This window comes from Heliangelus exortis, chromosome Z (assembly GCF_036169615.1).
Source record: "Heliangelus exortis chromosome Z, bHelExo1.hap1, whole genome shotgun sequence".
Taxonomy (NCBI): domain Eukaryota; kingdom Metazoa; phylum Chordata; class Aves; order Apodiformes; family Trochilidae; genus Heliangelus; species Heliangelus exortis.
The window spans coordinates 48,584,531-48,610,419 of NC_092454.1; the positions used below are offsets into that span (position 1 = coordinate 48,584,531).

At 43.1% G+C, this 25,889-nt stretch overlaps 1 protein-coding gene and 1 long non-coding RNA gene across 3 annotated transcripts; one reads left to right on the plus strand and one right to left on the minus strand.

The window, feature by feature from the left end:
- Nucleotides 1–756: 756 nt before the first annotated feature.
- LOC139790398 (uncharacterized) lies at nt 757–7,213 on the minus strand. The gene is made up of 3 exons (XR_011723476.1): nt 7,062–7,213; nt 1,197–3,960; nt 757–976 (listed from the first exon to the last, which is right to left on the minus strand). It is a non-coding gene; the product is annotated as an uncharacterized lncRNA (long non-coding RNA).
- Nucleotides 7,090–22,567, plus strand: VLDLR (very low density lipoprotein receptor). Of its 2 annotated transcripts, XM_071732202.1 has the most exons (19): nt 7,090–7,586; nt 12,078–12,197; nt 13,143–13,265; nt 14,147–14,269; nt 15,630–16,001; nt 16,108–16,230; nt 16,313–16,435; nt 16,884–17,003; nt 17,081–17,206; nt 17,605–17,776; nt 18,078–18,302; nt 18,460–18,578; nt 18,958–19,097; nt 19,211–19,352; nt 19,658–19,804; nt 20,730–20,819; nt 21,223–21,300; nt 21,416–21,585; nt 21,925–22,567. In XM_071732202.1, the coding sequence occupies exons 1-19, from the start codon at nt 7,331–7,333 to the stop codon at nt 21,958–21,960; spliced, it is 2,805 nt and encodes a 934-aa protein (XP_071588303.1). In that variant the 5' UTR covers nt 7,090–7,330; the 3' UTR covers nt 21,961–22,567. The 2 variants fall into 2 exon arrangements, with proteins under 2 accessions (XP_071588303.1, XP_071588304.1); XM_071732203.1 differs by lacking the exon at nt 20,730–20,819.
- The last annotated feature ends 3,322 nt before the right edge of the window (nt 22,568–25,889 follow it).

Consider the following 25,889-nt stretch of genomic DNA (forward strand, 5'->3'; position numbering starts at 1 on the left):
GCATGCAGGACAATATTATCTTGCATATAAGTGCAAAGACATTGGTACTGATTGATTTCAATGTAAATTAAAATTTAAAAGATAGATATGCTGTTATACTGGATTTTCTCATTTTGTAAACCTGTCTACCACTTTTTGCAACACAGCACCTGCGTCAGAGAAGAGTTCGACTGTTTGCCTGTTGAATATTCCACCTCCTCTTAAAAGAGTATCCAAAAACAGACTGCAAAGCTCAAACATATGGGGAATGACTAGGTAATGAAAAATGGGAAGACTTTACAACACCCTTAGAGAAGAAAAATGAAATTTGTGTAAATTATGAGTAGGCAATGCAGAGTGTGACTACAGATCATCTTTGCAGCAACTATGGGACATGGGAAACACAATCCACTGGTACTCCAAATAACCAATGAACCCGCTCAGGACAGTGCTCTCATTATGTCCTTAGTTTATTCTTTTCTCAATTGGCATCTGCCCAGAACAGGGAGAACTTCCCCAATATGCTTACCCATCTACAGAGCTACACTTTTCTGTCATGTTTGTTATCTTTTTAGCAAATCAAGAACATGTTCAGCAATTACTACATGCAGGCTAGTACACTATACTCTCTTTCTGTATTATTACATAAAGGCAAACATATACACTGTTGATCATGAGTGTATATTAAAAGAAAACAAACAAAAAACAAACAAAAAAACAAACAAACAACAACAAAAAAACAACCTCCACCTCCTCTTTTCCTATTGAAAAGCTTTACAGACATGTACTTTTGGAGGAATTTTAATAATTATCTTTATTAACTGCTGTAAGACTCACAGAATATATTCCAAACTATGTATACTGAAAATAAATCTTGTGTAATCAGGAGTATCATTATAAATTTGGATAAGCATAAGGATAAAGATTCATGTTGCATGAGGGTACAATATTCTAAAGAGTATCTCAGATAAACAAAAATGTGGAAATAGCCACACAGCTGCAAAATGGGTAAGACTACATTTTGAAGCTATATGCTGTCCTACATCTGACAGACATGGAAGTTATTTTTCTACTAAAACTGGAGTTTCATCATGTGTTACTGAAAAAAAAAAAAAAAAAAAAAAAAAAAAAAAAAAAGAGCACTATGGTTGAAGTTTTTTGTTACAATGCATGAATTACTGTTCTCTTCCTTGCAAGTTTATGCATTGCGTGCACACCACAGTACCACCAATGAGACAGATTTTGAAAATAAATTAAGTGCTCTCAGGTTCAGCTCCTAACATAAACTATTGTGATGTCTTCCAACACTATAACATTAAATAAAATGCATTCATCACACATGCTAGATCCTCAAAACAGTGGAAACCCACTAGAAAGTGACTATACAAAGAAAATGGATTAACTTGTATCACAGAGGAGGAAATACAATCTTCACAGAAACCAGCAGCAAATACCAATTGATGTTGGTACATTGTATCCAACTTTTCAACTGTGCAGAATACATCCAAAAGTGACATTTAAAATCCCTTTCAAAGATGTAACAACATATTCATGTTTCTTGTACCAATAATGATGAAAAAAACCCAAAACCACCAAAAATTTGGATTAAAGTCAAGACCAGGACATCAGTTCCCTCTGCCTCACTTTTACAACTCAGATGATAATGATGATGATGATGGGAAGAGTAAGAAGGACTTTTTTGTGAGTGTGAATTCTCAGTTTGTTAGGTGTCCTGAAAACAACAAAGGAAATATGTGTTATTAGAACAAAGTTGTTTGTTTGTTTTTTCTCACTTTTTTCTCCTAGTGATGCAAAATCACAGAACATGGACACACGTATCACTTCTAACAACATTATAAACCTTCACACATTTTGCAGAGAAGCCTTGAAAAAAAAGGGAAATTTGTCCCTTATATTTAGCCATATAATCACACAGATCAGAAGGATTCGTGGACACACCTATTTTAAATTATTCACAAAGTATGCATTCTTTCTCTTTTATACTCTCCAAAACTCTTCAAAGTCAGTAACACAGATCCTGGATCTGAATGCCTTAATACAGCCATGAATACACCTCTCTAAATAACAGTGAGTTCAGGAATGCAATTACAGAATCACAGATCTGTCACAGTTGGAAAAGACCTCTAAGATCACTGCTTCCAACTCTCAACATCCCCCCCCCCTCCCTTCAAGCAAAATATATACATCACTATCTGTATCACCCAATAGAGCATGTCCTGAAGTGCCCCATATACAGTTTTTAAATACCTCCAGGGATGGTAACTCCACCACCAGTTCCAGTGTCTAACTACTCTCTCAGTAAGGAAATTCTTCCTCAGATTTAGTCTAAACCTCCCCTGGTCAACTTCATGTCATTTCCTCTAGTCCTGTCATTATTCACTTGAGAGCAGAGGCCAGCATGCAGCTCCCTACAGCCTCCTGTAGATAGCTGTAGATAGCAACAAGATCTCTCAGCCTAATTCCCTCTTCCTCTCATAGGGCTTGTTCTCCAGACCCTTCAGCAGCTTGGTTGCCCTTCTCTGAACTTGCTCTAACATCTCAGTGTCTTTCCTGTAGTGAGGGACCCAGAGCTGAACACAGCACTCAAGGTGCAGCCTCACCAGTGCACAATCACTTCCCTTCTGATGGCCACACTATTCCTGATACAAGCCAGGATGGTCTTGCCCTTCTTGGCTACCTGGGAGCACTGCTGGATCATATTAAGCCAGCTGTCAACCAGCACCCCTTTTCTGCCTGGCAGCTTTCCAGCCACTCTTCCATCAGGGGTTGTAATGACCAAAGTGCAAGACCCAGGACTTGTCCTTGTTAAACCTCATTTTCTTGTCCTTGTCCCAGTGGGCCAGCCTCCCCAGGTCCCTTTGCAGAGCCTTCCTGATCTTGAGGAGATCAACACTCCCACCGAACCTGGAGTCATGTACAAACTCACTGAGGGAGCACTCACTCCCCTCATTTAGGTCATTAATGAAGATACTGAATAGGGCCAACCCCAAAACTGATCCCTCAGGAACACCATAGGTGACCAGATGCCAATTGAATTTATCTCTGCTGACTACAATTCTCTGAGCCTGGCCATGAAGCCTGAAGAGTGTACCACATGAAGAGTGTACATGTCTATGCCATGAGCTGCCAGCTTCTCAAGGAAGACATTGTTGGAGACGGTGTCAAAGGCTTTATTGAAGTCTAAGTAGACAAATATCCATGGCCTTCTCCTCATCCACTAGGTGGGTTACCTTGTCATCGGATGAAACCAGGCTGATCAAACACAAAATTATCTTATGAGCAGTTAATCTCTTTGATGGTAGCACACAAAGAAAATATTACAAGTGATCCTAAGGCAGGGTACTATCCCATGGTAGGTAGCTGCTGCTTTTTCTATCCATGAGGCTTTCCTTTTCTTTATTTGATTAGGTTGCATACTGTAGACAAAATGAATCCCCAATTCATGTCCTTCAGCAGTGGAGCTGGAGGCAAAAATCTCATTGATTTCATATCTGCGGGTGAATTAACAATCCCAGTGCTTCAGGAACTCATTTAGCAATGGAGTCTGTAATATTTAAGGTGAAAAGAGAAATGGGAACACAAAACACACAGAATTCATACCACATGTATTCTAGAAGATGCTGTCCTTTATTTTCTCTTGTAAGTTGACTTTACACTCTATAACAAACACAGTAAATAAACTATCTTGAAGGATCCAAACCTATTATAAGTCCAAAAGTTATCATGGGACTAGATGCTGGGAAGCCTCTGGGGCCCCTTAATCCATGACTGTTCCCAAAGGAAAGGTAATATAATGCCATTTCTTCTTACTTGCATCATCCTTTAAGGCAAAGACAATGTGTAACTGGTTTGCTTAGCTTCTTGGCAATCTTTTCCAGCTTTTTTCTAGGGAACATCACTAGACATTCAGGAATATTTACCAGCTCTGGTCAGAAAACAGTGCGGAGGCTTGGAGCTTCTCTAAAAAAAAAAAAAAAAAAAAAAAAAAAAAAAAAAAAAAGGAATGAAATTATTCTGCATATTATTTAATATCATGTACTACTTCTTACTGTTCTTCATGCACACAATATAGATTGTTCTGTAGAATATCCCCATTTCCCCATTTATATGGCATGTCTGGTTACCATGAATGAGAAATCTGCAACAAACCTTCATATCTGGTGGAATTCTTCATAACTCCATGGAATTCAAGTGTCTGCTCAGTACAAGTGAAGAAGCCACTGTTAGAAACCTAGTTTAGGAATGCTTTTCTCTGGTGTCTCAGCCAGTTTGGTCAGCTAAGAACTGCTCCTGGATAATGCTCAAGTGGTTTTGGAGATCAAGCATGTACTCTGCACATTGTAATTATATATTGTGTACATTTAATAATGTTACTAGTAATATATATTAATGTAAATGAGAACAGAAGTTGGACCTAGACTGGTTCTGAGAGCAGTACAAGAATGGAGCACCCTTTGAAACTGTTCTAGACTATAGGAGCTTGCTTAAATGAGGTGGCAATGCCAGCTTTCCCTTCACACTCCCTCTGTGCATTCCCTGAGGTTGCCCACTTTCTCAACCCTGTTCTGTCTGCAGCTTCCTGACTTCCCAATAGCTGAAGTTGTTTAACCCAAAGGGACCCAGCAAAAACCAAAGACTGAAGATCACACATGGAAACAAAGTAACCATCAAGCTATTTCCCAGGCTAATGATGGAGAAACTTACCATTACAAAAGCCAATTCACAGTCCCTACCTCGATGTGTGCGTATTTTCCAACAGAAACACACGACTGTTTTCCATTTCTGAAAGAAATGAAACTGAAGAACTAACTGACGAACCGTTCTATCTAACTGATCTATCTCCTATAGCTCTGTTCTGGCTTGTATTCCTGGCTTGTATGAACAAGAAGACACTTCAACCCATTACACCTTGCAGATTATCCCAGCCACCTTCCCATGCCCAAGGCTTCGCCAGACTACAGCTACCACAAAGGCACAAAACCTCGGTGTAGCTGGCTCCTATGAGTCACACAGATCTTCTTATAGGGTCTGGCAGGCTACTTGCCCTTTTCTTAAAGAGAGTCACTGTTAGGATGGTGCTAGGGAAGAAAAAGACCTTCTCTGTCTGAGATCCATTTCAGGAGATTCCATCGGAGCTTGTGGATGATCATACCCTTGCACACACTTACTCATGCATTTTAACTTAGTTTAAATGTCAGAAATTATTTTACAGCAAATTCTGCTTTGGAGTCCAAACCTTCAGGTGTGCAAGGAGTGAGGTACATCCAAGACAAAAAGTTGCTTCACCATCACAAAGCCAGGTGCCAGTGCTCATGGAACAATAATGCAGGGGATGAAGACTACTTTTCCTTCCTCTAGTAAATCTGTGCCTTCCATAGAAAAACAAGGAACGCCATCAGCTGCTGGCATGCAGCAAGTTATGTCTAGCTTTGTGTTCCTGCATGACTGGAATCTTCTCATGTAGTGCTGCACTCAGTGTATGGCTTATAAATTATTTCTGTAGTGGTAACAGGACAATTGTTGAAATGCTGCTCATCAAATCACAGCAGAACATGCAACAATGAGCACCTGACTCACAGCAGTATGTCATGTCCAATATCTCCAAGGAGAACGATGTTCTCACTGTAACACACTAAGCCATCTTTCTGTGGACTCCAGTCAACCCCCTTGTACACAATAGGTTTTTCTTGCCTGAAGCTGCTTATGTTTGCAAGAACAAAGCTGTAGCATCTAATGCCACATATCAGGCAGGCTGGGAAAGCAGAGCCTCTCTCCTGCTGGCCATGAGGTAGAAGGGCTGCAGGGAGGCAAACACTAGCAACATATATCAGAAATACCATTCACGGTTGTATTTGGGTTGCATGAAATCAAGCCTCGACTTCTTTAACTAGCCTCTGATACATTTAAATATTTGCCTGTTCAGATGACCTGGACACTTGATCATTACATGCGCTGCAAGACATAATGCATTCTAAAGTTAGCCTCGCAGTGGTATGGTTTGTCTTTAGTGGAGTCATGATACAACTGGATGTGACTCAAAAAGGGCTTAATTCTGCAAGTAAAGTATAAAGAAATATGTTATGACATTTAGGTAATCCAGAGTCTCAGATACATGCTTCACTGGTGAAATCATCTGCCTTACTGAAGAAGACCTGAAATATTAGGCATGTTCAGATGAAGCAGCTTGCCGACGTTTGTGTCTTCAGTACAATGTTAATATAGCACTGAATACAAAAATTAATGAAAAAGCCGAAGATCGCTAAACTTCATTTATGAGTGCCATGAGCAAAAACAAATTTGTATTTTACCAACCTTTCTTTATTTCACCAAGACATAATTGGATGTTCAAAATGCTATAAATGTGGAATAAAACCACCAGTTCTTCTTAAAAAAATAAAATAAAATTGTTAAGTTTGTAATTATAGAAATTTGGCGTATCATTTTGTGCAATTACTAATTAACTACGAAACCTGATCGGAGAATGCAGAAGTGATTTTTCTTCCTCAGGAGCTGAAAGCTGCTACGAAGGGAGGGAAAAACCCGCAGGCATGTGCTCGTGGAGAGAGGGGGGGACAAGAAAAGGAGGAAGGGGAGGGGGGAGGAGGTGGGCGAGCACCAAGTGGAAGAAACGCTTCTTTGGAGAAAACCATGCCTCGACGTGGATTTCGGCACGCCTCCCTGTGTCGCCCAGACCGGGGGGGCCCGCAACACCCTCTCCCCGCGGCGGGGCGCAGACCGCAGCACCAGCGCTTTGGTGAAGCAAGAGAAACAAAGCAGCCGCCACCCCCCACCCACCCGCGCCCCCTCCACCGCCGGAGCTGCCTCCCGCCGGGGCTGCCCCGCACCGCCGTCCCGAGCCCAGGGGCTGGCACCGGGGTCACGCCGCCTCGCGGAAGCAAGGCCGGGAGGGGGAGAGCGGGGGGCTCTGCCCGCGGCACGGCGCGGCACGGCACGGCACGGCACGGCGCGGCGCGGCGCGGCGCGGCACGGCACGGCACGGCACGGCACGGCACGGCACGGCACGGCACCGCGTCGCACCGCCCCGCCGCAGCGCCACTCACCGCGTAAGCCGAGCTGAGCAGCCCCGAGCCGCGCCGAGCCGGGACGACTCGAGCGGAGCCGAGCCGAGCCGAGCTGGGCCGGGCCAGCCTGGGCTGGGCTGGTGTGCAGGAGCGGCGCGGCGGCCGCAGGTGCGGCGGCGGAGGAAGCCGGGGCGGGCGGCGCTGGCGAGCCAACCGGGGCCCGGCGCGGCGCCGTGAGTCACCAGCGGCCACGCAGGGCGGCCGGGCGGCTCCTATAAGAGCGCCGCGGGGACACTCTCCCCCCGTCCATGTCTCCGTCCCTCTCCTCTCTTCGCCGCCTCTTCGACCGCCGCGCCTGCCTCTACGCCCGCCCTCCCCTCCTCTCCGCCCTCCCTCTCCCCGTTCCAGGAGCGACGATGCGGTCGGACCGGCAGCGCGGAGATCCGAGCGGCGCGGCCAGCGTCAGCCCCGGCCCCGGGCGCGGTGAGGGGCGGCGGGCTGTCCCGTGCCGCTGGGCGCTGTATCTGCTCGCCTTTAGCTGCCTGGGCGCCACCGCCGCCGCCGGTGAGTGCGGGTCCGGGGAAACCGGGGTGGGCACTGCCGGGGCTGCTCCCGCCACTGCTGTGGCACTGCTTTTTTTCCTTTTTTTTTTTTTTTTCACCGCGTCTCTCAGGCTGCTTGCCCTCTGCTCCTGGAAGAGAGGAGCTCGGCGGGGCGGGGAGGGTGGGAGGGGGGGGGCGTCCCGGGGGGTGCAGAGGGGCCCTGCCGCCGGGGTCTGTCGCACCGCCTCTCTTGTTGGGTTGTCGGGCAGGGCACCCCCTCCCTTGCTGCGCCCCAGGCGGACGGTACCCCGGGCAGGGCTGGTGAGGGTGGGCCTGTGGTGAGCCCCTGCCCGTCCGGCCCTATCGGCCCCGGGGAGTATCTCTCCCGGGGGCCACCCGGGAGCAGCGGGAGGGTTTGATTTCCTGCCTGGTGCAGAGGGTAGAGTTCGGGTGCTTGTGGCTTACCGGGGGGGCGTCGGCGTGGACTGGGGCTTTGTTGTGGAGGAAGGAAGAAAAGCCCTTGGAAAGCCTGCGGCGTTAGAGGTGCTGTCAAACTACTGTGCAACTTTGTCTTTGTGGCATCCAGCGGCACTGGCATGGCTCTGGCTCAGGGCCAGCGGTAACCACCATGAGGGATCTCCACCTGGTGGCAAGGTTGAGTCTTGTCGGCGCCGAATCCTTTTTTGAGGGCTGGGCTCTCACGGGTTAGCGCTGCCGGTGGAGGGTTCCAGGGTTGTCTCCCAGCGAAGAAGCTGTTACCCCTGTGGAAGATAGTCCTGCGATTTAAGCCGATCCGATGGTCAATTAAAAATATCTTCCTCTTGCTTGGAGGTAATAAACAACTGGATGACTCCTCTTTTCCTTCGGGGAATGGGGTCCAGACTACTCTTCTAGGTGGGAGGTGGACTATCACGGTCTACACTGTTGGATAGTTTCTCATCTCCTGACTAGTGCCAAATCTCGGCTGTGTTGGTAAAGTGTACTTTAAGGCAGTTGGACCTTGTAGTCCTGTCTGTGTGGTAGTTCAGATGATGGGTCTGTCAGGTACAGCCCCACCAGGGGATTGTTGCACTCAGTCCTTGTACAAGGAGGAAGAGGAGAAATGTCTGCCCAGTGACTCTGCAGTTCCCGGTCATGTAGCTTGTTCTCATGTCCTGTCTACAACAGACATGATTAAACAACTGTAATATGAAGGACAGAGCTGGCTGGCACTGAAGTTGCTAGTGCACTGTAGTCCAAAATCCTAACAAGAAATATGCAGTAGAGAGCAACACTAGTCCACCAAGTTAGTCTGGTTCTTGGCATAATTTGAGATAGTAGCCCCACCAGCTCTCTTTTACTAGTAGTTGCAGATGCCAGGGTCCAGGGCATATGTTAAGCTAATTCCTGTAGGAACTCTCACAGGGTTTTCCAGTCCCTGTTGTAAACTTTTCTGGGAGCTGGTGTCAGATGACAGCACACAAGAGTCACATGTTTGAGGCTGCCCAGACAAGTAATCTGACAACCTACTTAAGGAGCTGAGACAAATGGCAACAGAGGCATGGGGAGAGCTGGTTTAACTTGGGTAGTCTTTGTAACTGTGCTTCTTCACCAGATGCACTTCACTCATTATGAGACAACTTCTAGTAAGTTCCTGTCTGCGGAACAGTAAAATAATGTTTAGTAGTCACAGGTTGTAAAGTTACTGGTTCTCTGCATCTTCTGCTTAAGCCACAGGGGAAACAAAGGTATGGAGGTATATGAGTATGGAGGTATGGAGGTATATGAGTAGCACATGAAGAGAAGCTCTGAGTTAGTGGTTAATTGATGCTGATGTAAAAAATCATTGTGTCCAGTAACTGAAGCTCCAATTGAGGTATGACTTTGTTCCTTCAAATAATAGTGGATTAGACTGGTAGTGTTGCAACTGAACTGTTACCTGGCATTGCAGAAACCTATGTGGTGCAAGACTAGGAACCACACTTTGTTCATGTCTTGAGTTAACCTTGTTTTAACTAGAGATAACTTCAAGGGGCCTTTGTAGTTTGAGAGACATATTCAGGAGTAGCAATTGATTTAGTTGATAACATTTACCTCTGTGCACGTGTGTTGGTGTTAGGTGTCAGTTCTTTTTTGTGGCCTAGCAAGTGTAGTTGGTCTAACACTTCTCTTGGTATGATCTGCTAAAGTGTTTTACCTTCTTGGACTGGCTTGTTGTACGGGCTGTAATTTGTAAAGTTGTAACTGTTACCCCAAGATCAGTTACTGTTTCATTTAGCCTCCTGTGCAGCTTCCCTATGGCATTTGGTTAAAGTGATGTTATATTTGTAAGTTACAATGTACTAGGGAGCCTTAGCAAGCCTTTTGTGGTTGTTCCAGATTGAAATAGAGTAACTATGGTCTGTGGAGTTATTTTGGGATACCCTGAGCAGCAGACTTCGTCTAATATCTCTAGTAGGCTATTTTGGGAAAGGTTGACGGTTCTCACTCTGAAAGCCTGGATAAGAATGTCTCAAAACCAGCAGGAACCAGCTGCAAATTTCAGGTGGCAGTACACTAATAATTGGAATAATGTGCAGAAGGTTACTCCTGTTAAAGGTTGCTGTGACTCTGCACCCCCCTAAGCTGGTGGGTGTGTGCCTTCTGGCACAAGGCAGGCTTCTTGTTTGACAGCTCTTGACTGAAAAGTAGTAACTTTACAAAACCATGCTATTAGAAGGTGCATGGTGGTAGAGTGTTAACCCCTGCCTTGAAAAGGAAAGGGTAGATAGAAATTTGGAGCACAAAAGATTTAATGTCTGTAAATACTGAGGGCTGAGTGTCAAGAGGAAGAGGTCAATCTCTTTTCAGTGTTGTCCAGTAACAGGACAAGGAATAACGGGTTTAAGCTAGAACATAGGAAGTTCTACCTCAACACGAGAAGGAACTTCTTTACTGTGAGGGTGATGGAGCACTAGAACAGCCTGCCCAGAGACATTGTGGAGCCTGCTTCTCTGGAGGCTTTCAAACCCTGCCTGTGTGGCCTGCCCTAGGTTACCCTGCTTCGGCAGCGGTGTTGGAGTAGTTGATCTCTTGAGGTCCCTTCCAACCTCTGACACTCTGTGATTTGATGATTCTGTAGGAGCTGATGTTCAATTTTTTGGCATGCTTTGAACACAGTTCCTGTGAAACAAATTGCCATGGCTTTATTCTCTCTGACCAGCAAGCCAATGCTTTACTCGACCATTAAGATTGCTGAAACATTAGAGATCAATAAGCTGCTATTTCACATCCTTTGCTTCTAATATGAATTTACATGAGGCACTTAGCAGGTAAAATTGTAAAATTGCTTGTGCTGTCCTTGCTTATGCTTGTCAGGGGTTTGCCATTGTGTGGTGCCTGATGGGTGGCCAGTATAATGTGAAATGGTGGAGCAGTTTCCTCTGGCTTGGAAATTGTCTCGCATTTTACACAGAAGATATAGAATAATAAAAATGTTCTACTAAAATTTGGTGTCTTTTTTTGAGCCCTGGAATGCCAAAGCAGATCACCTCCACTAAATGATGCAATAAACCAAGGAGGAGCCAAGGAGTCTTGCATCATGCTGTGGATATGTGCAGCCAGTCCTAATGCATGATCTTACACACTTGCCTGCATCCATTACATGGAACATTTCTGGCTTATCTGCTGAAGCAGTTGGCTGCTGCTTTTAATGCCAGTTATAACACATCTTCAAGACAAGGCAAGTTCCCTTGAGAGATGGGGTCATGTGGTTTTAAAGCTGAAGATACTCTGGAAAATGCACTCTAACTCTTAAGCACCATGCCGAAAGCAGTACCTCAAGCATGCTAACAAATTAAGGCTGTTATCACTTGGGATACAACAGACTAGATTCCAGAAGGAAGCAGTAAATTATCTTGCTCTTTTAGCATCACACTCGATCTAGCTTTAATAAGCAAGATCCAGATATGTAGTCATACTTCTTTTTGTCTATACTAAGGAATATCTCGGTGTTCTTTTTTGAAGAGTAACTGAAATCACACAAACTTGTTCAATTTCAGAGCGGATATCTAAACTATCTCTACAGAAATCTTGAACTACGCTGTACTATGTTAACAGCAGAGAAATGAAATTCCAGTCTGTCTTGATATAAGACAAGTTTAAACCCAGTTTGTTTAATGTTTGAAGAGTTTTAAAACTGCAGCGCTAGGTACTGGACAGCAGAAGTCATTGTATGTATGCATCCTTCTGTCTTGCAAACTTGACCCTTCCATGAAAAGGAAAATTTAGAACAACACGGGGACGGTTTTATTGCTGTCTGGCAGGTGGCCTGTCATAGTGTTTAACTGCTGTACTTACATTGTGAAAGCTTCTGTCTCTATTTTCATTATTTAATAAGGTAACTATAAATATTTGGATCTCAGGCCTGGTTTCATGATGATGTTATACAGGTTTTTAAGTGGGGTAACTTCTTAATCAGAAGTCAGTGAAAGGAAAAAAGTATTGCTAAATATTATTGGGACTTATGTTCCTTTTTTTTTTTTTTTAATTGAAGGTGCGAGAGCAAAGTGTGAAGAATCTCAATTTCCATGTAGTAATGGACGCTGTATTCTTTTACTCTGGAAATGTGATGGTGATGAAGATTGTTCAGATGGCAGTGATGAAAGTGCTTGTGGTAAGTAATCAGGATAAATAATTCCTCTGTAGCTGTACTTGTTAGTTGGCAGTAGGAACTTAACAGTGCATAAGTGTAGAGATGCTTATCCTGTCCAGCACTTCTGTCAGTCAGAACAGAGAGCAGAGGACAAATTCCCTAGAACAATCAGGGGTCCATCTTGGTGCCTTGTATCTCTCTGAGGCAGTTGACTTTCATAGCACTCAGGAAAATTCTCCTAGAAATGGTTACTGAGAGAAGCTCATGAGCAACACTGTTTTCAAGGGTGGTGAGTGTCAAGAATAGAATGTAAGCCTATCTTTAGGTGTTGTTTGAAGATGTGGTAGGAACTGTTTGCTATTAGCACTTAGCAATTGGCTGTTTGTGGTTAAATGCCCTGTTTTATATCTGAGAGTGATTTGGCTGAGAGTTCTATAAATGGTACGTCTAGCTTTGGCTGCCAGCTGTTGCTTTAAGCAGACAGAGGCCAAGATAGATGACTAGATGCACTGGGACAAAAGCAAAATGATCTCAATATCCAGCAAGGGTTAGGTTGAACTGCCAGTCTGCTCAAGCAGACCTGAAGTGTTGCTTTAGTGTTTCATATTATTATGCTTCTTCAGTGATAAATCAAATGCCTTGATAATAATTCAAAGATGAAAATCTTAAAATTAATATAAATTGACCTTAGTTTAACTCAAGTGTGTTCAAAGCAGCAGCAATTCTAGCAGCGTTAGTCTGCCTTAACAACAGCAGTTCTTCAGTGCCTACTTACAGGAAGATAAATGTTTCTCACTGCACAGTGTAACTCTCCAGGTAGTGTCCAGGTGGAGGATGACATCAGACATCTAAGAACTAAGGATATGGCATCATTTTCCGAAGGCAAGGCAGCTTATCTCTAGCTGCAACTAACAAGCTAAGATCTGGTCTCTTTTTTTTTTTTTTTTTTTTTTTTTCCCCTTGCAGTGAAGAAAACATGTGCCGAATCTGATTTTGTGTGCCTCAGTGGCCAATGTGTGCCTAACAGATGGCAGTGTGATGGGGATCCAGACTGTGAGGATGGGTCTGATGAGAGTGCCGAGCTGTGCCGTAAGTCTGCCTGGCCTGCCCATGCAGGCAAGACTATGGGGAGTAGTGTGTTGACTTCTTGTCTGCTTGCAGCCCAGATCTCCTTTGAAAGGAAGGATGAACTTTTTGTCTTGGAGAGCACCTTCTGGAGTGTTAGCTTGGCTTTGGCCACATCAGGTTCTTGTCAAGACTTTTTACTGCTTAAAAAGATGCAGAACTGAACTGGGGCTTTGAACTTGTGCCAGGTAACAGGTAGCAGGTACAAGTTTTACCTGACAGTCAGAAGCAGCTAGCACAACACAGCAGGGATGACTGCTACTGTGGCTTGTTCAACAAGTGATCACTGTCCTCCAAGACAACTACTTTGCAAGATACACAGAGCTAGTGCAGGAGCAGAATGACTATGTGTTGTGGGGTGGGAAGCAGAAATGCAGAGGCCTGACTTTGATGTCTTGCTGTTAGCAATCCCAGTCTAACGTGTGGTGACTAACCAAGGAATATAGATCCGTGAAGCTTCATTTCTCTGTATCAATAGGATCCACACTGAGGAATACTTCAGCCCCAAGTCCTACTGCACTTTGATATTACTGCTGTCTGCTACCACGTGTTATAGCTCAAGCTTCTACAGTGTAACGGGTGTGCAATCACACAACTACTACCACAAAGATACGCTTAAAATACTATCTATTAGGAGCTGGAAGCATCTTTTTTTTACTCAACACTACAAGCTAGTGTAACCTGACGGAGCCGTCAACTTAGATGGATGCTGGCATCTAATTAACTGCATCTTTGCCCAGAGCTGAAGCCTTTCAGTTTCAACTTTCAGGACAACTGCTAATATCCAAGATCAGTAGCTCTTAAATTTTAGAACTCTTAAATTGAACTTGAACTTTTTTCAATAGATTTGAGAACATGCCGGGTAAATGAAATCAGCTGTGGTCCTCAGTCAACCCAGTGTATCCCAGTGTCCTGGAAATGTGATGGTGAAAAAGACTGTGACAGTGGAGAAGATGAAGAGAATTGTGGTAAGGGAAGAAACAGTGGATGCGTAACTCTATTTGAAATTGACTTGTCTGGAAAGAAGCTAGCTGGGCAGTATACCTGGGAAGATAAATTTCTCATAGTATCAACATCTCCTTAAAACTACATTCGCCTTGTATTGCAGCCTGCCTAACAAAGCTGACTTGTTCTAACATTCCTCTATCCTGCTAATCTAAGAACTACAGCAATAAGTTTTTCAGCACCTCTGTTTTGTCTCTGGCTAATTTTGGCAATAGCCATAGGCCTAGTCGCATGTCAGGCAAACCATCAGAACTTGTTCTCTGCAGAGTTTCTTAACAGGTAAACTCAAGTTGCTGCTTACATTAACAGATGGTTTCATAAAAATGTATTAGTGACTTGTAGACAAGGGCTCGGCTGATCTGCTTCACAGCTCTACCCTGGAGTATTCTGTGCTCTTGTCTGGAAGTGTGACTGGGGAAGAGAAGTTTCAGGTTATAATAGAGGCAACTTCAGGCTGGTACACAAGTGACACTGCCAGAATTAGAGTGCAACATATCTGGTTTGTTGTCATGAACTTCCATTTATATCAGTTGTCAGAGATGTTCTGAGGTAAATTTCTGGTAACCAAAGCCACAGGGCTGGCTTCTGTGGGAGCTGCCTTACCTGGATGGACTAATGAGACAGAACTCCAGACTTCTGCTAGATGTCTGTGGAGCTGCTGCCTTCCTCAGAAAGTCAATGCCTTAATCTGACACATAAATTTACAGATAGTGTTCCTGATGAAGCTGGTAAAGCTACCAGCCTATGCATACTGAGATGCTAGCTACACTGCTATTAAACCAGCATAATTTGTGCTGGTGTAAGTTGTGTGGGTGTGCTTAGTACCACAGGGTCAACTGGTACAAGACCTTGGTCTGTTATCTCCAGTGGTCCAGGCAAATTGGACAACTATTGTCAAAAGAACAAAACCCTTCTATTTCATACTACAGTGCATGCTGACAATCTGGCTACTTTAATCTTTGTCTGTACCCTAGAATTAGCAATTCTCTTATCTTCAGTCTCTGGTTCACATGGTTTGAGCCCATTTTCTGAAAGGCTTGCACTCTGAAACAGAACAGCATAACTTTTCAGAAGGGGGTTATTTTCACTCACTGCATCAAGACTGATGCCTCTCAGTTGTAACATCCAAAGGCAAGGAGGATGGTCTGTGTGGGGCCCAAGTGGTCCTGGAGGTGATCAGTTAGGTTCTCCTAGAACCTTAAACAGTATGATGATGTTGTCTCAGCTAACAGCTGATGAAGAATCTGAAAAGCTAACCACCTTCAAACAGAAGTGTGCTTACCTGCTTGTGGTAATCTGCTAATTTCTCTTCTGTTACTCCAGGCAATGTGACTTGTAGTCCAGCAGAGTTCACATGCAGCAGTGGACAGTGTATTTCCAAGAGCTTTGTCTGCAATGGTCAAGATGACTGCAGTGATGGCAGTGATGAGCTGGAGTGTGCACCTCCTACCTGTGGAGTTCATGAGTTTCAGTGCAAGAGCTCCACTTGCATCCCCATCAGCTGGGTGTGTGATAATGATGCTGACTGCTCTGACTACTCGGATGAATCCTTAGAGCAATGTGGCCGCCAGCCTGCCCCTCCTGTGAAGTGCTCTGCCAGTGAGGTGCAGTGTGGCTCGGGTGAATGTATCCACAAAAAGTGGCGTTGTGATGGTGATCCTGACTGCAAGGATGGAAGTGACGAAACTAGCTGCCGTAAGTTAACTTGGTCCTTCTCTAGGAGGTGCTGTTTGGCTCCTGTTTGATTTTATTTTCTTCAGCAAACTTCAGGAGTTTAAATCTGTAATGGTTATGTCCTCAGCTTCCCGGACGTGCAGACCAGACCAGTTCAGATGTGAAGATGGGAACTGCATCCATGGGAGTAGGCAGTGTAATGGTGTGAGAGACTGTCTGGATGGCACTGATGAAGCAAATTGTAACAATGGTAAGCGTGGAACTAAGCAAGAACAAAGTCTTTGCAGAGTATCTGTTGAAGCTGTTAGTTACCCTCACAATCTTTATCTCAGTAATCCAGTGCTCTGGACCTGGCAAATTCAAGTGCAGAAGTGGTGAATGCATAGATATCAATAAAGTGTGTAACCAGCAGAGAGACTGCAAGGATTGGAGTGATGAGCCTCTCAAGGAGTGTAGTAAGTGAACATACTCAATACATAATGTTGACTACTAAACATACTTAGAAACAGCCTCTGAACTTCCAGGTGTCAGCCTGGAATGTTTATTTGCACTTCCTTGGTGGCAACCAGTCAACCAAGACCAGCATAGCCAATGGGCTCTTTTTCATCCTGGCCAAACTGGTTATTGGGATAACTTCTCTCCATAGTCAGAAGGCACTTGAAGCATCAGAAACACTGAAACTTTCAGAAACTTCCATATTTGCTGCTGCCAACTTGTAACACAAGTTACATGCTGTAGTTGAGCAAATACAAATTTGAGGAGGGTCATTTGCATGTAACCTCAAGTGCCAGTGTGGTTTATCACATGTGGCAGGCATCATTAGAAAATGGATGGGTATCTGGTAAAGCTCTCTAAGTCTTAATATGTGTGCTGTCTCAAAAGTGGTCAATTGTTTTCTTCTAGATGTAAATGAATGTCTGGTGAACAATGGTGGATGCTCTCACATCTGCAGAGATCTTGTTATTGGCTATGAATGTGACTGTCCAGCTGGTTTTGAGCTGATAGACAGGAAAACCTGTGGAGGCAAGTATCATGTAGGTTAGCATGGACCCTATTGATGGCATTGGAGATGAGAACAAATGAAATTGTTGTCTTTACAGATATCGACGAATGCCAGAACCCTGGTATCTGTAGTCAAATCTGTATCAACCTGAAAGGGGGCTACAAATGTGAATGCAGCCGTGGCTATCAGATGGATCTTGCTACTGGGGTGTGCAAGGCAGTGGGTGAGTATTTGTGTAAAACTTCTTTATCTCTTCTTTAGAAGGGGTTGGAACTGATGTACTGCTTATGCTTTTTTGCCTTGGAAACAGTTTTTGTACTGTTATCAATATAACTAGTGCAGACCTGAACACTCTTAACACTTTGAATTATGCCATGGTACAGTACTTACAGCTGCCCGAAATAAACTGCTTGTGTCCTCCCCCTGGACAGAAGGACCCTCCACCTCAAGTTATGGGGGGAGAAAAGGATGAGATATGGTACAGCCAAGACCTCTGTCCATTAGCAAGTGCTCGAATGGCAAATACCAAGTGTGATATCTCTTAAAACTTGTAATAAAAGAACAGTGTGTGACTGACTACATGTCTAGAAGTACAGGTGACACTTTACACCCTTTTCACAGGAAAAGAACCCTGTCTAGTTTTCACCAACCGGCGGGATATCAGGAAGATTGGTCTTGAGAGGAAAGAATACATTCAGCTAGTAGAGCAGCTAAGAAACACTGTGTCTCTAGATGCTGATACTGCTGAGCAAAAGCTTTACTGGGCAGACTTCAGTCAAAAAGCAATCTTCAGGTAAATTGACTCAGCTTTTGAATCTTAAACCACCCCATATTTTTCCCAAGATACTTCTTTAGGCTCTGGTGACGAGAACCAGATTCGTTCTTCTGAAGATGAAGTGCAAGTTCCCACAATGAGCAATGTCTATTGCACTTCCTAGTAACTGGTGCTACCATTGGAAAAAAGACACTGTTGAAATAATAAGTGGATCTTCTGCATTTTCTGACTGAGATCTGCATGGAATATTTGCTGAGGCATACCAAGTGTTAGTATCTGTGGAGGAAGGTGTTGAAAGCAAGTAATTCTTGTCTTCCAGTGCATCTATCGACACCCGTGATAAAGTTGGAACACACATCAGAATCCTGGACAACGTACTGAGCCCTTCAGGGATTGCTGTTGACTGGATTTATAAGAACATCTACTGGTCTGACTCAGCTGCAAAGACCATTTCAGTGGCTAGCCTAGACGGCAAAAAAAGAAAGGTTTTGTTTCTAACCGAGCTGAGAGAGCCAGCTTCTGTTGCTGTAGATCCTCTTTCTGGGTGAGTATTTGTCCTAGTTCTCTTAAAAGAGGGGAGCTACCAGATAATCCATGTCATGATAACTGACTTAGGTAGCCTTTGTTAGTTATTAGTCATAACTAAGAGTGATACTAAACAGTACTATGGTGCATCATACAACATAAATTCTGCTTCACAGCTTTATGTATTGGTCAGACTGGGGTGAGCCAGCAAAAATTGAAAAAGCAGGAATGAATGGATTTGACAGACAGCAGCTTGTGACAACAGAAATCCAATGGCCTAATGGAATTGCTCTAGGTATGTTGAACTTGCCTCTGTGCCAGAGATATTCTGTAGCTTTAGCAATTTTTTTGTTACAAAAGCTAAGGGCATCCTTCAGAATACTATTTTCAACTTCTGAGAATGGGAAGTTCCTGAGTGCCTAGGGACACTGAAATAGGAACAGATAGCACTTCTCAGATACTGAAATTGTAACTTCTTGCACTTCTCCCTGTCATTGTTGGGGCACAGGCCAGCCATTAAGGCAGCACTGCAGCAGCCCTCTGTGTCCCAGTATGGCAAGAGACTAGGGCAACACTGCAACTCCTCTTGAACCTGTGGGTGTTTCAAATTTTGCAGGGGGCTTTGAATTTTTTCACCATGTGGATAGTAAACAAGTTTTTTTTCTTCTTTCTAGATCTTGTAAAAAGCCGTCTCTACTGGCTTGATTCTAAACTGCATATGCTGTCAAGTGTGGACCTGAACGGCCAGGACCGTAGAATTGTGCTGAAGTCTCATATGTTCCTTCCTCATCCTCTTGCTCTAACAATATTTGAGGTGTGAATGACTCACTGTAGTAATGGTCAAAGACCCTCTTCTTTCTAGTCCATGGCTAGCAATTATAGCTGATAGTTAGACAGAAGTAATGTGATTCAATGACTGTCTTCTAGGACCGTGTGTACTGGATTGATGGAGAGAATGAGGCAGTCTATGGAGCCAACAAATTTACTGGATCTGAATTGGTTACTCTAGTGAACAACCTTAATGATGCACAGGACATCATTGTGTATCATGAACTGGTTCAGCCTTCAGGTAACTATAATATGCTCTACAGATATGTCAGTGTATAATTTTAAGAAACTTGGGTCCTGGCAAGTGATTTTCCTCCCTGTACAGTTGTCTACTTTGTTCCTACTGACTTCGAGTGCTTGAAGTTTCCAACATAGGCAACCCCACTGAGTTTGAAAGGAGGTCTAGTTGAAATTATTCTTTCTTAGGCAGAACAGGTACAAATTTATAACCTTCAGAGACATTCTACTAGGGCAATTATTGAGCAAATAATGGTGATATACGACAGGAGTATGAAAGCTCACTCTTATCAATTGCTGTACTAACAGGCAGGAACTGGTGTGAAGAGAACATGGCAAATGGAGGCTGTAGCTACCTGTGTCTGCCTGCTCCTCAGATAAATGAATATTCTCCAAAGTACACCTGTGCATGTCCTTTTGGATACGTCTTGCAGGAGGATGGTCTGAGATGTGCAGGTATGGTAACACTGCTGAAATCTTCAGGATGGATAGACTTAGGGATACTGAACCTGTTGGAGGCAAATATGACAATATAGACTGACAGCTTTGCATGAGTTAATCTGATGTAATTAAACTTGTAGAGGTTGGTCTTCTAGCATACGTCAAGCTGGCCCTAAAAGTCTGTGGGTGCTGTTCAAAGTGCATGCTTGGCTTCTGTATCATCACCATTTGCAACAAGACTTTGTACCTCCATGGCTTTCTTCAGACAGCAAACACATGCACAAAACATGCCAAACCCCTTTCTTATAAAACAAGGGGTATAAACTAATGTGGCTCTACGCTGTATAAATACACAGTTGAAAAGCTGATAGGCTATTCTCTCTGGCCAAAGAAGTTTGTTTGGACCTCCTTTTGTGGTCCAAATAAAAATGGCATTCATGACAACACTACTACCCTGAGCTCTAACCGTATGGCAGCCTTGTTTGTCCAGTGGAATGAAACTAGAAACCTGAAGGTGCCATTTAACATAGTGCTTGTTGATTCCATCTGACTAGTCAGAGCATTGAACTAAATGATGCTGTCCTTGGCTGTGCTGAATGCTTGCTAATAGGTATCAAAGAAAGTACCTGACCAGTAAACTTGTGGAACTAAAATGTCACTCAGGAAACCTGAAGTGAGGGATAGGGTGACTTGCTGTTGTCATGACTCTAAATACCTGTAATTCATGCTTGATTAATGCTTTATCCTTGTTCTTGGAATTATTTTTTATCAAAAGACCTCAACTGACTGTGTGTTAGTGAAATAACTAATGTCAGTATTTCCAATAAATCTAACAAGCTGCATGATCATTCTGCCATCTGCTGAACATTCACTACCATGGCTTTCATAGCTAAGCCATTGCAGAACTTCAGGATTAACTGGGTTCTTGATCTATAATTAGTTTCAGGTACTGGAACAACTGTGACTTACACTGAGGCTAAAGATACCAGCACAACAGAAAAATCTCCAACTGTTGGACTAGTTCCTGGAGGTACTGGTCCCAATAACTCAGATTGCTAAACAACAGAAATATTAAATGCAAACTGACACACTAGCCTATTTGAAGTTTTCTCCTCTGCATGCAAGTAGAAAACACAGGCCAGGTCATGTCTTTAGCACAAATACAACAGCTGGAGCATGTGATAAGGAGAATTAACTCACTTAAGACAGCATGAAACCTGTAGGTTTCATGAAATCCCAGGAGTCCTCAGAGAATGCAAGCAATAAAAAAAAGCTTTCTACAAACATAGGATGAAGCCTGTTAGGCTGTTCTTGCAGTGTGTTGCTGGGAAACTAATATATGGTAGCAGCTTCTGGGCTTGGGAATTGTTTGCCTCTTACAAGATCTGCCAGCCTGTCAGTAAGCAAGCTCACTACTTCAAATTCTTGTGCAGGATTCAACATGAGCAGTACAGCGCCTGAAGCAGCTGCATCTAGAGGAACATCAGCAGCTTGGACTGTTCTTCCTCTCGGTGAGTTTTGTTCACTAACCCTTGGGACCCATTGTAGTGGGACAAGCCACTCTTAGTCAGGAGCTTGACTTGACCCTACTCAGTACTTGCAATCAATTTTTTTTTTCCCCTGAAGTGCTGCTGGTGATGGCTGCAGTGTCTGGCTATTTCATGTGGCGTAACTGGCAGCACAAGAATATGAAGAGCATGAATTTTGATAATCCTGTCTACCTGAAAACCACAGAAGAAGACCTCACAATTGATATTGGAAGACATGGGGGTTCAGTAGGACACACCTACCCTGCAGTAAGTAAACCTATTGACATGTCTGAACCTCATGGTTACTGCTCAGAGTGGACAACTACTGCCAGGTGATACCTGTCGAGTTTAGGAGAGACCTCTGCTCTTAAAAACTGGTGGATGCAGCCAAACCATTGAGCTGAGTCAGATGAGAACTTGTCTTTTTAAAAAGTTGAAGCTGTAGCAGGAAACTGCTCTCCTGTACTTGAGGGGGAGTAATTGGTGCTGAATGTGGTCACTAGCCTGAAGAACCAGCCCATTTCAAACTGCTGTGTTGTGATGATATGCATTGTTTTGTATCTGTTATTAGTATGATTGTAGCTAACTTGTACTTGTTTTGCACAGATATCTGTTGTAAGCACAGATGAAGATATGCTGTGAGCACTGGATCATCGATCACTTCCGGTTTACTTGTGTTTTACACTCTATGGGGATAGTAACCAGGTTTGTGGCTGAAAGACTTCCTCCATTCTTGGAAGAAAGAAGACACTTTCTGTATGTATGGAACACTTATGTAAATATCTGTTTTACACAGATTAGCAACAAACTGTAAATACGTGTCCACCACAATTCAGCTTTTGGTGGTAACCGTTTTATCAGCAACCCTTGGATTGGTCAGTCAGTGACATCACTGACCAAAAATAAAGCACTTTCCATAGAAAGCCATATTCCAGCCACAACTTGTAAAACCTGTACATATGTGTATAGGCCACTTGTAAATATTATTCTTGGAGAAAATCACTATAAAGCACTTTGAAATACTTCAAATGTAAATTATTGTACACTGTTTTTCAATGATTGGGGACAATGGCAATAGGAAAAAACGGGTTGCTATGATTGCCAAAAATTTATAAGCATAATTTTGTATGTATGACTGAAACAATCTTGTCTGTTACCTCTTAGAGGTATACAGGTATGAATGCTCTTTAAGAAACCACTGTAAATCTCAAAAGAAGAGAAGGGCAAAATAAAAATGCAAGCAGTTGAATTATTTGTCTCTATTATTATGTTTAGAGCTGGAGTAAAAGAGAGTATCTTCTAAACTGGAAGCTTTAGTGGGCTACACAGCTACTGCTAGACAGAACATGAAGTATTTCTTAAGTTACCTCAGCAATACTCCTGACTGCTGAGACCATAATTGACCTGCCAGATGATTGAGGTTTGTTCTAGAGACTACTAGAACCCTACTCTGCATGGTCCTGGACTGAATGGATCTCCTTTCATAGATATTTATCTGGACTCCTAAGTTAGGACAGACAGTGTCTCAGCTGTTGCAAGCTCTTAAGAGGTAGCATTGACAGAGATGCTGTGTGCATACAGGTTAAAGCATTACCTGTCAGGTAGGAGTAAAGTCCTTGTGAAAGCTATTGTGAACAAGCTATTTAGCAGTTACTCCTCATGGAAACACCAGTGCAAGCTGGATCTTGCTAGCTTCTACACCTGTACAAACTGAATATTAGAGCTGTGACATGGCAGCCTGCTTCTGGAATCTCTGTGCTGACAAGACCTTGTTAGTACACGTGTAATGATAGAAGTCCTCTGTAATGAGCATCAGTGAGCGAGTTAAACTTTCCCTGTGGGAACTGAGTTCATTATAAAAGCTCTAAGATGCTGATCACTTGAAACACTGGAGCCTATCTCTTGGGTGGCCATAGGAGTGAAAAATAAATTGTACACTTGTTCTAGGCCCAGGAAGGTGATATTCATTTTGATGAGAACTGCTTAGTACCATACCACTTGAGTGCTAATTTTAGTAGCAGCAAGTACATTCCTTACCCACTGTGTCTGTATAGCTCATTTCTGTAATAGGGAAGAACTAAGACTGAAGTAACTTGTGGTTCTGTCATCTTCAGGCATTTTGCCCTGTGATCAAGTTTGGACTAAAGAGAAATGAAGCTTTGAATCTTTTTGGCATAAATACTTAGTAGTCTTCAGCTGAGTAAAAGGTAGCTTCCCATGCATTAGTAGTTTCCTTAATGACAAATTACTGTGCTTGGATGAAGTTGTGTTTTTTTTTCCCTGACACTGCATGATCTTGGCTATGAATTTCCACTGCATAACCACCTCCCGCAGGAGCTGCTACTTTCCTATTCTTAACCCTTCCTTCTTTCAGATAAGGAAGAAATGGCTTCTCATTGCATACAGGCTCAAAGCTAAGGCATTGTTTGGAAGATTCAAAAATATTCTGGCTATGACTTTATGACTATGACTTTGGTTATGACTTGCTAAGTCATTATCGGTTACATGTCTAAAATAGTAACAATAAAAATCATTAGGTCAGAACTTGGAGTACTTCCTAGGCTTGGTTCTGATGCCTCTTCTCATTGAATTTACAGATGGGGTCTGCTCTCCTAAAGGTCTTCTGTGCACTGTGGGCTTCTTTCTTGACAGACGAGTACAACTGCCAACTTCTGCAGATTTAAAATAAGTTGTTCTTAGCAAGCTCAGTACTCCTCAGGGAGCTGAATCTTCTAGCCAGCTATCCCTGGCACCTCTTGTCTGTTTGTAGACATTTCAGTATCTGAAATGCATGTGGGCTAAAAAGTCCTGCAGAGGTTAGGATGTAAGGACACCTCTAATGTTTCTGGCAAAGAAAACTGTATATATTTTGCTTTAATCCACTTTCTGGACCTTTCATGTCAGATTAATATGTAAGGACTATTAGTTATTGGATAGAATTCAACTTTTCCAGTTAGATATCTAACTTGGGATACTACAATGTACTGGTGTTGAAATGTGACAAAACCTAAAACAATTCTCGGTCACATTTTGTTATAAATGTGCATGGCAGCTAAGTACAGGCATGATGCTTTAGTCTTCATACAGAAGATGAACAGCGTACATGTTGGCTAAAGTTCATTGCTGTCACCAGTATCCCACCAAATGACATTAGGCAGACCAATAAAGACACTTTTTCCTGAGGTTAACATTTAGTTGAAATAGCAATTGAAATCTATTTTGTGAACATCAGGTAGTTCTCACAGAAACTGTAGGCTCTGGGAACTGGTGTTCTGACTTTAGGCCAACATGCTGAACAAAATTGTCAGAATAGTTTTTGTAGTTTAAAGGAGACTAGCTAGATAAAACTTCTATGTCTTCAAATAGCAAGGGGAAGGAGGAATGAGGAGTATCATGCATTAGAAGGATGATATAAGTTGAGCTGAACTTAGCTGCAGATGTTGTTTGGCTCTTAATCTTGCTAGGTTTATTCTGCCCTGCCCCTCTTCATTTTTGTATTATGAAATCACTGTTTACTTCCATAGTGGCCTTGGAGAGTAGTCAGGGATTCCTTCTGTAAAAACAGATCCAACTTACATAAGACAAATGCCTTACTATCTTTGAACAATTTTTTTCCTCTGCCATCTGCAAGTATTTGACTCTGTTTTATTACTCTTTCATGTGACTCTCTTGGCATTTAATGAGGGCTGTATAGCCATACTGAGCACTCCTGCAGCAGCAGCCTGTGGCTATGCTGCTGGCCACTAAATGAATTCTCAGTGCTCATCCTTTTCTCAGCTCCTCTGATGCAGTCCCATGGGCTTCCAGAAGAATGCAACAGCAATAACCTGTTTGGTCAGGTTTCACTGTCAAGTTGGCTTTGTATTCCTCTTGAAGAGCTTGCTTTTTTTTGTTATTGAAGTAATATTCAAGGTAATGGCATAAGGTTTGCTTCCCAGCTAAATGCAAAGCCCTCTAGCTCTAAATGCTGCCTACTTCTGTGTAGTGTCTGCTGGCTAGGGTTAGTGTCTGCTGGCTAGTGTGAATGCAAAGCTAGTTTTGAAAGTGGCTTTCTCTTTCCCTTATAAATATTCAAATTTCTTCTAATACTGCCCCTCTGTTCCCACGTTCTTTTCCTGTTTCTTTTTTTCCTATTTGCACCCTTAAGCAATAATATAAAATATTTACAATTGCAGCAAAAACAGAGAAAAAATAATATAAAAGGAATTGAAGCTGCTCGCATGATTCAGTTCTTCCCCTTCTGTACCTCATTGCTCTACAGATACCTGATCATGCCTTTTCCCAACCCAACTTGTATTTGCTTACCTATTTAATGGACTTATCTCCCTACCCCATCAGATCTTTGCTGAAACAGTGAATATCCATTAATCTGGTTTTATGTAAGTACTGAATCTTGCTAAATTAGGGAAAAAGAGACCGAGACAAAGGGCTGCAAGAAATAGGATAGGAGACATCAGATAAAGGAAAAAAGCTTGCAGCTACACAAGCACTCTGTACTGTGTAACTTTGGATACCAGTGGAGGTGACCAGTACTTTCTGTAGATATGCCACAGCATAGCTCTGAAGAAATA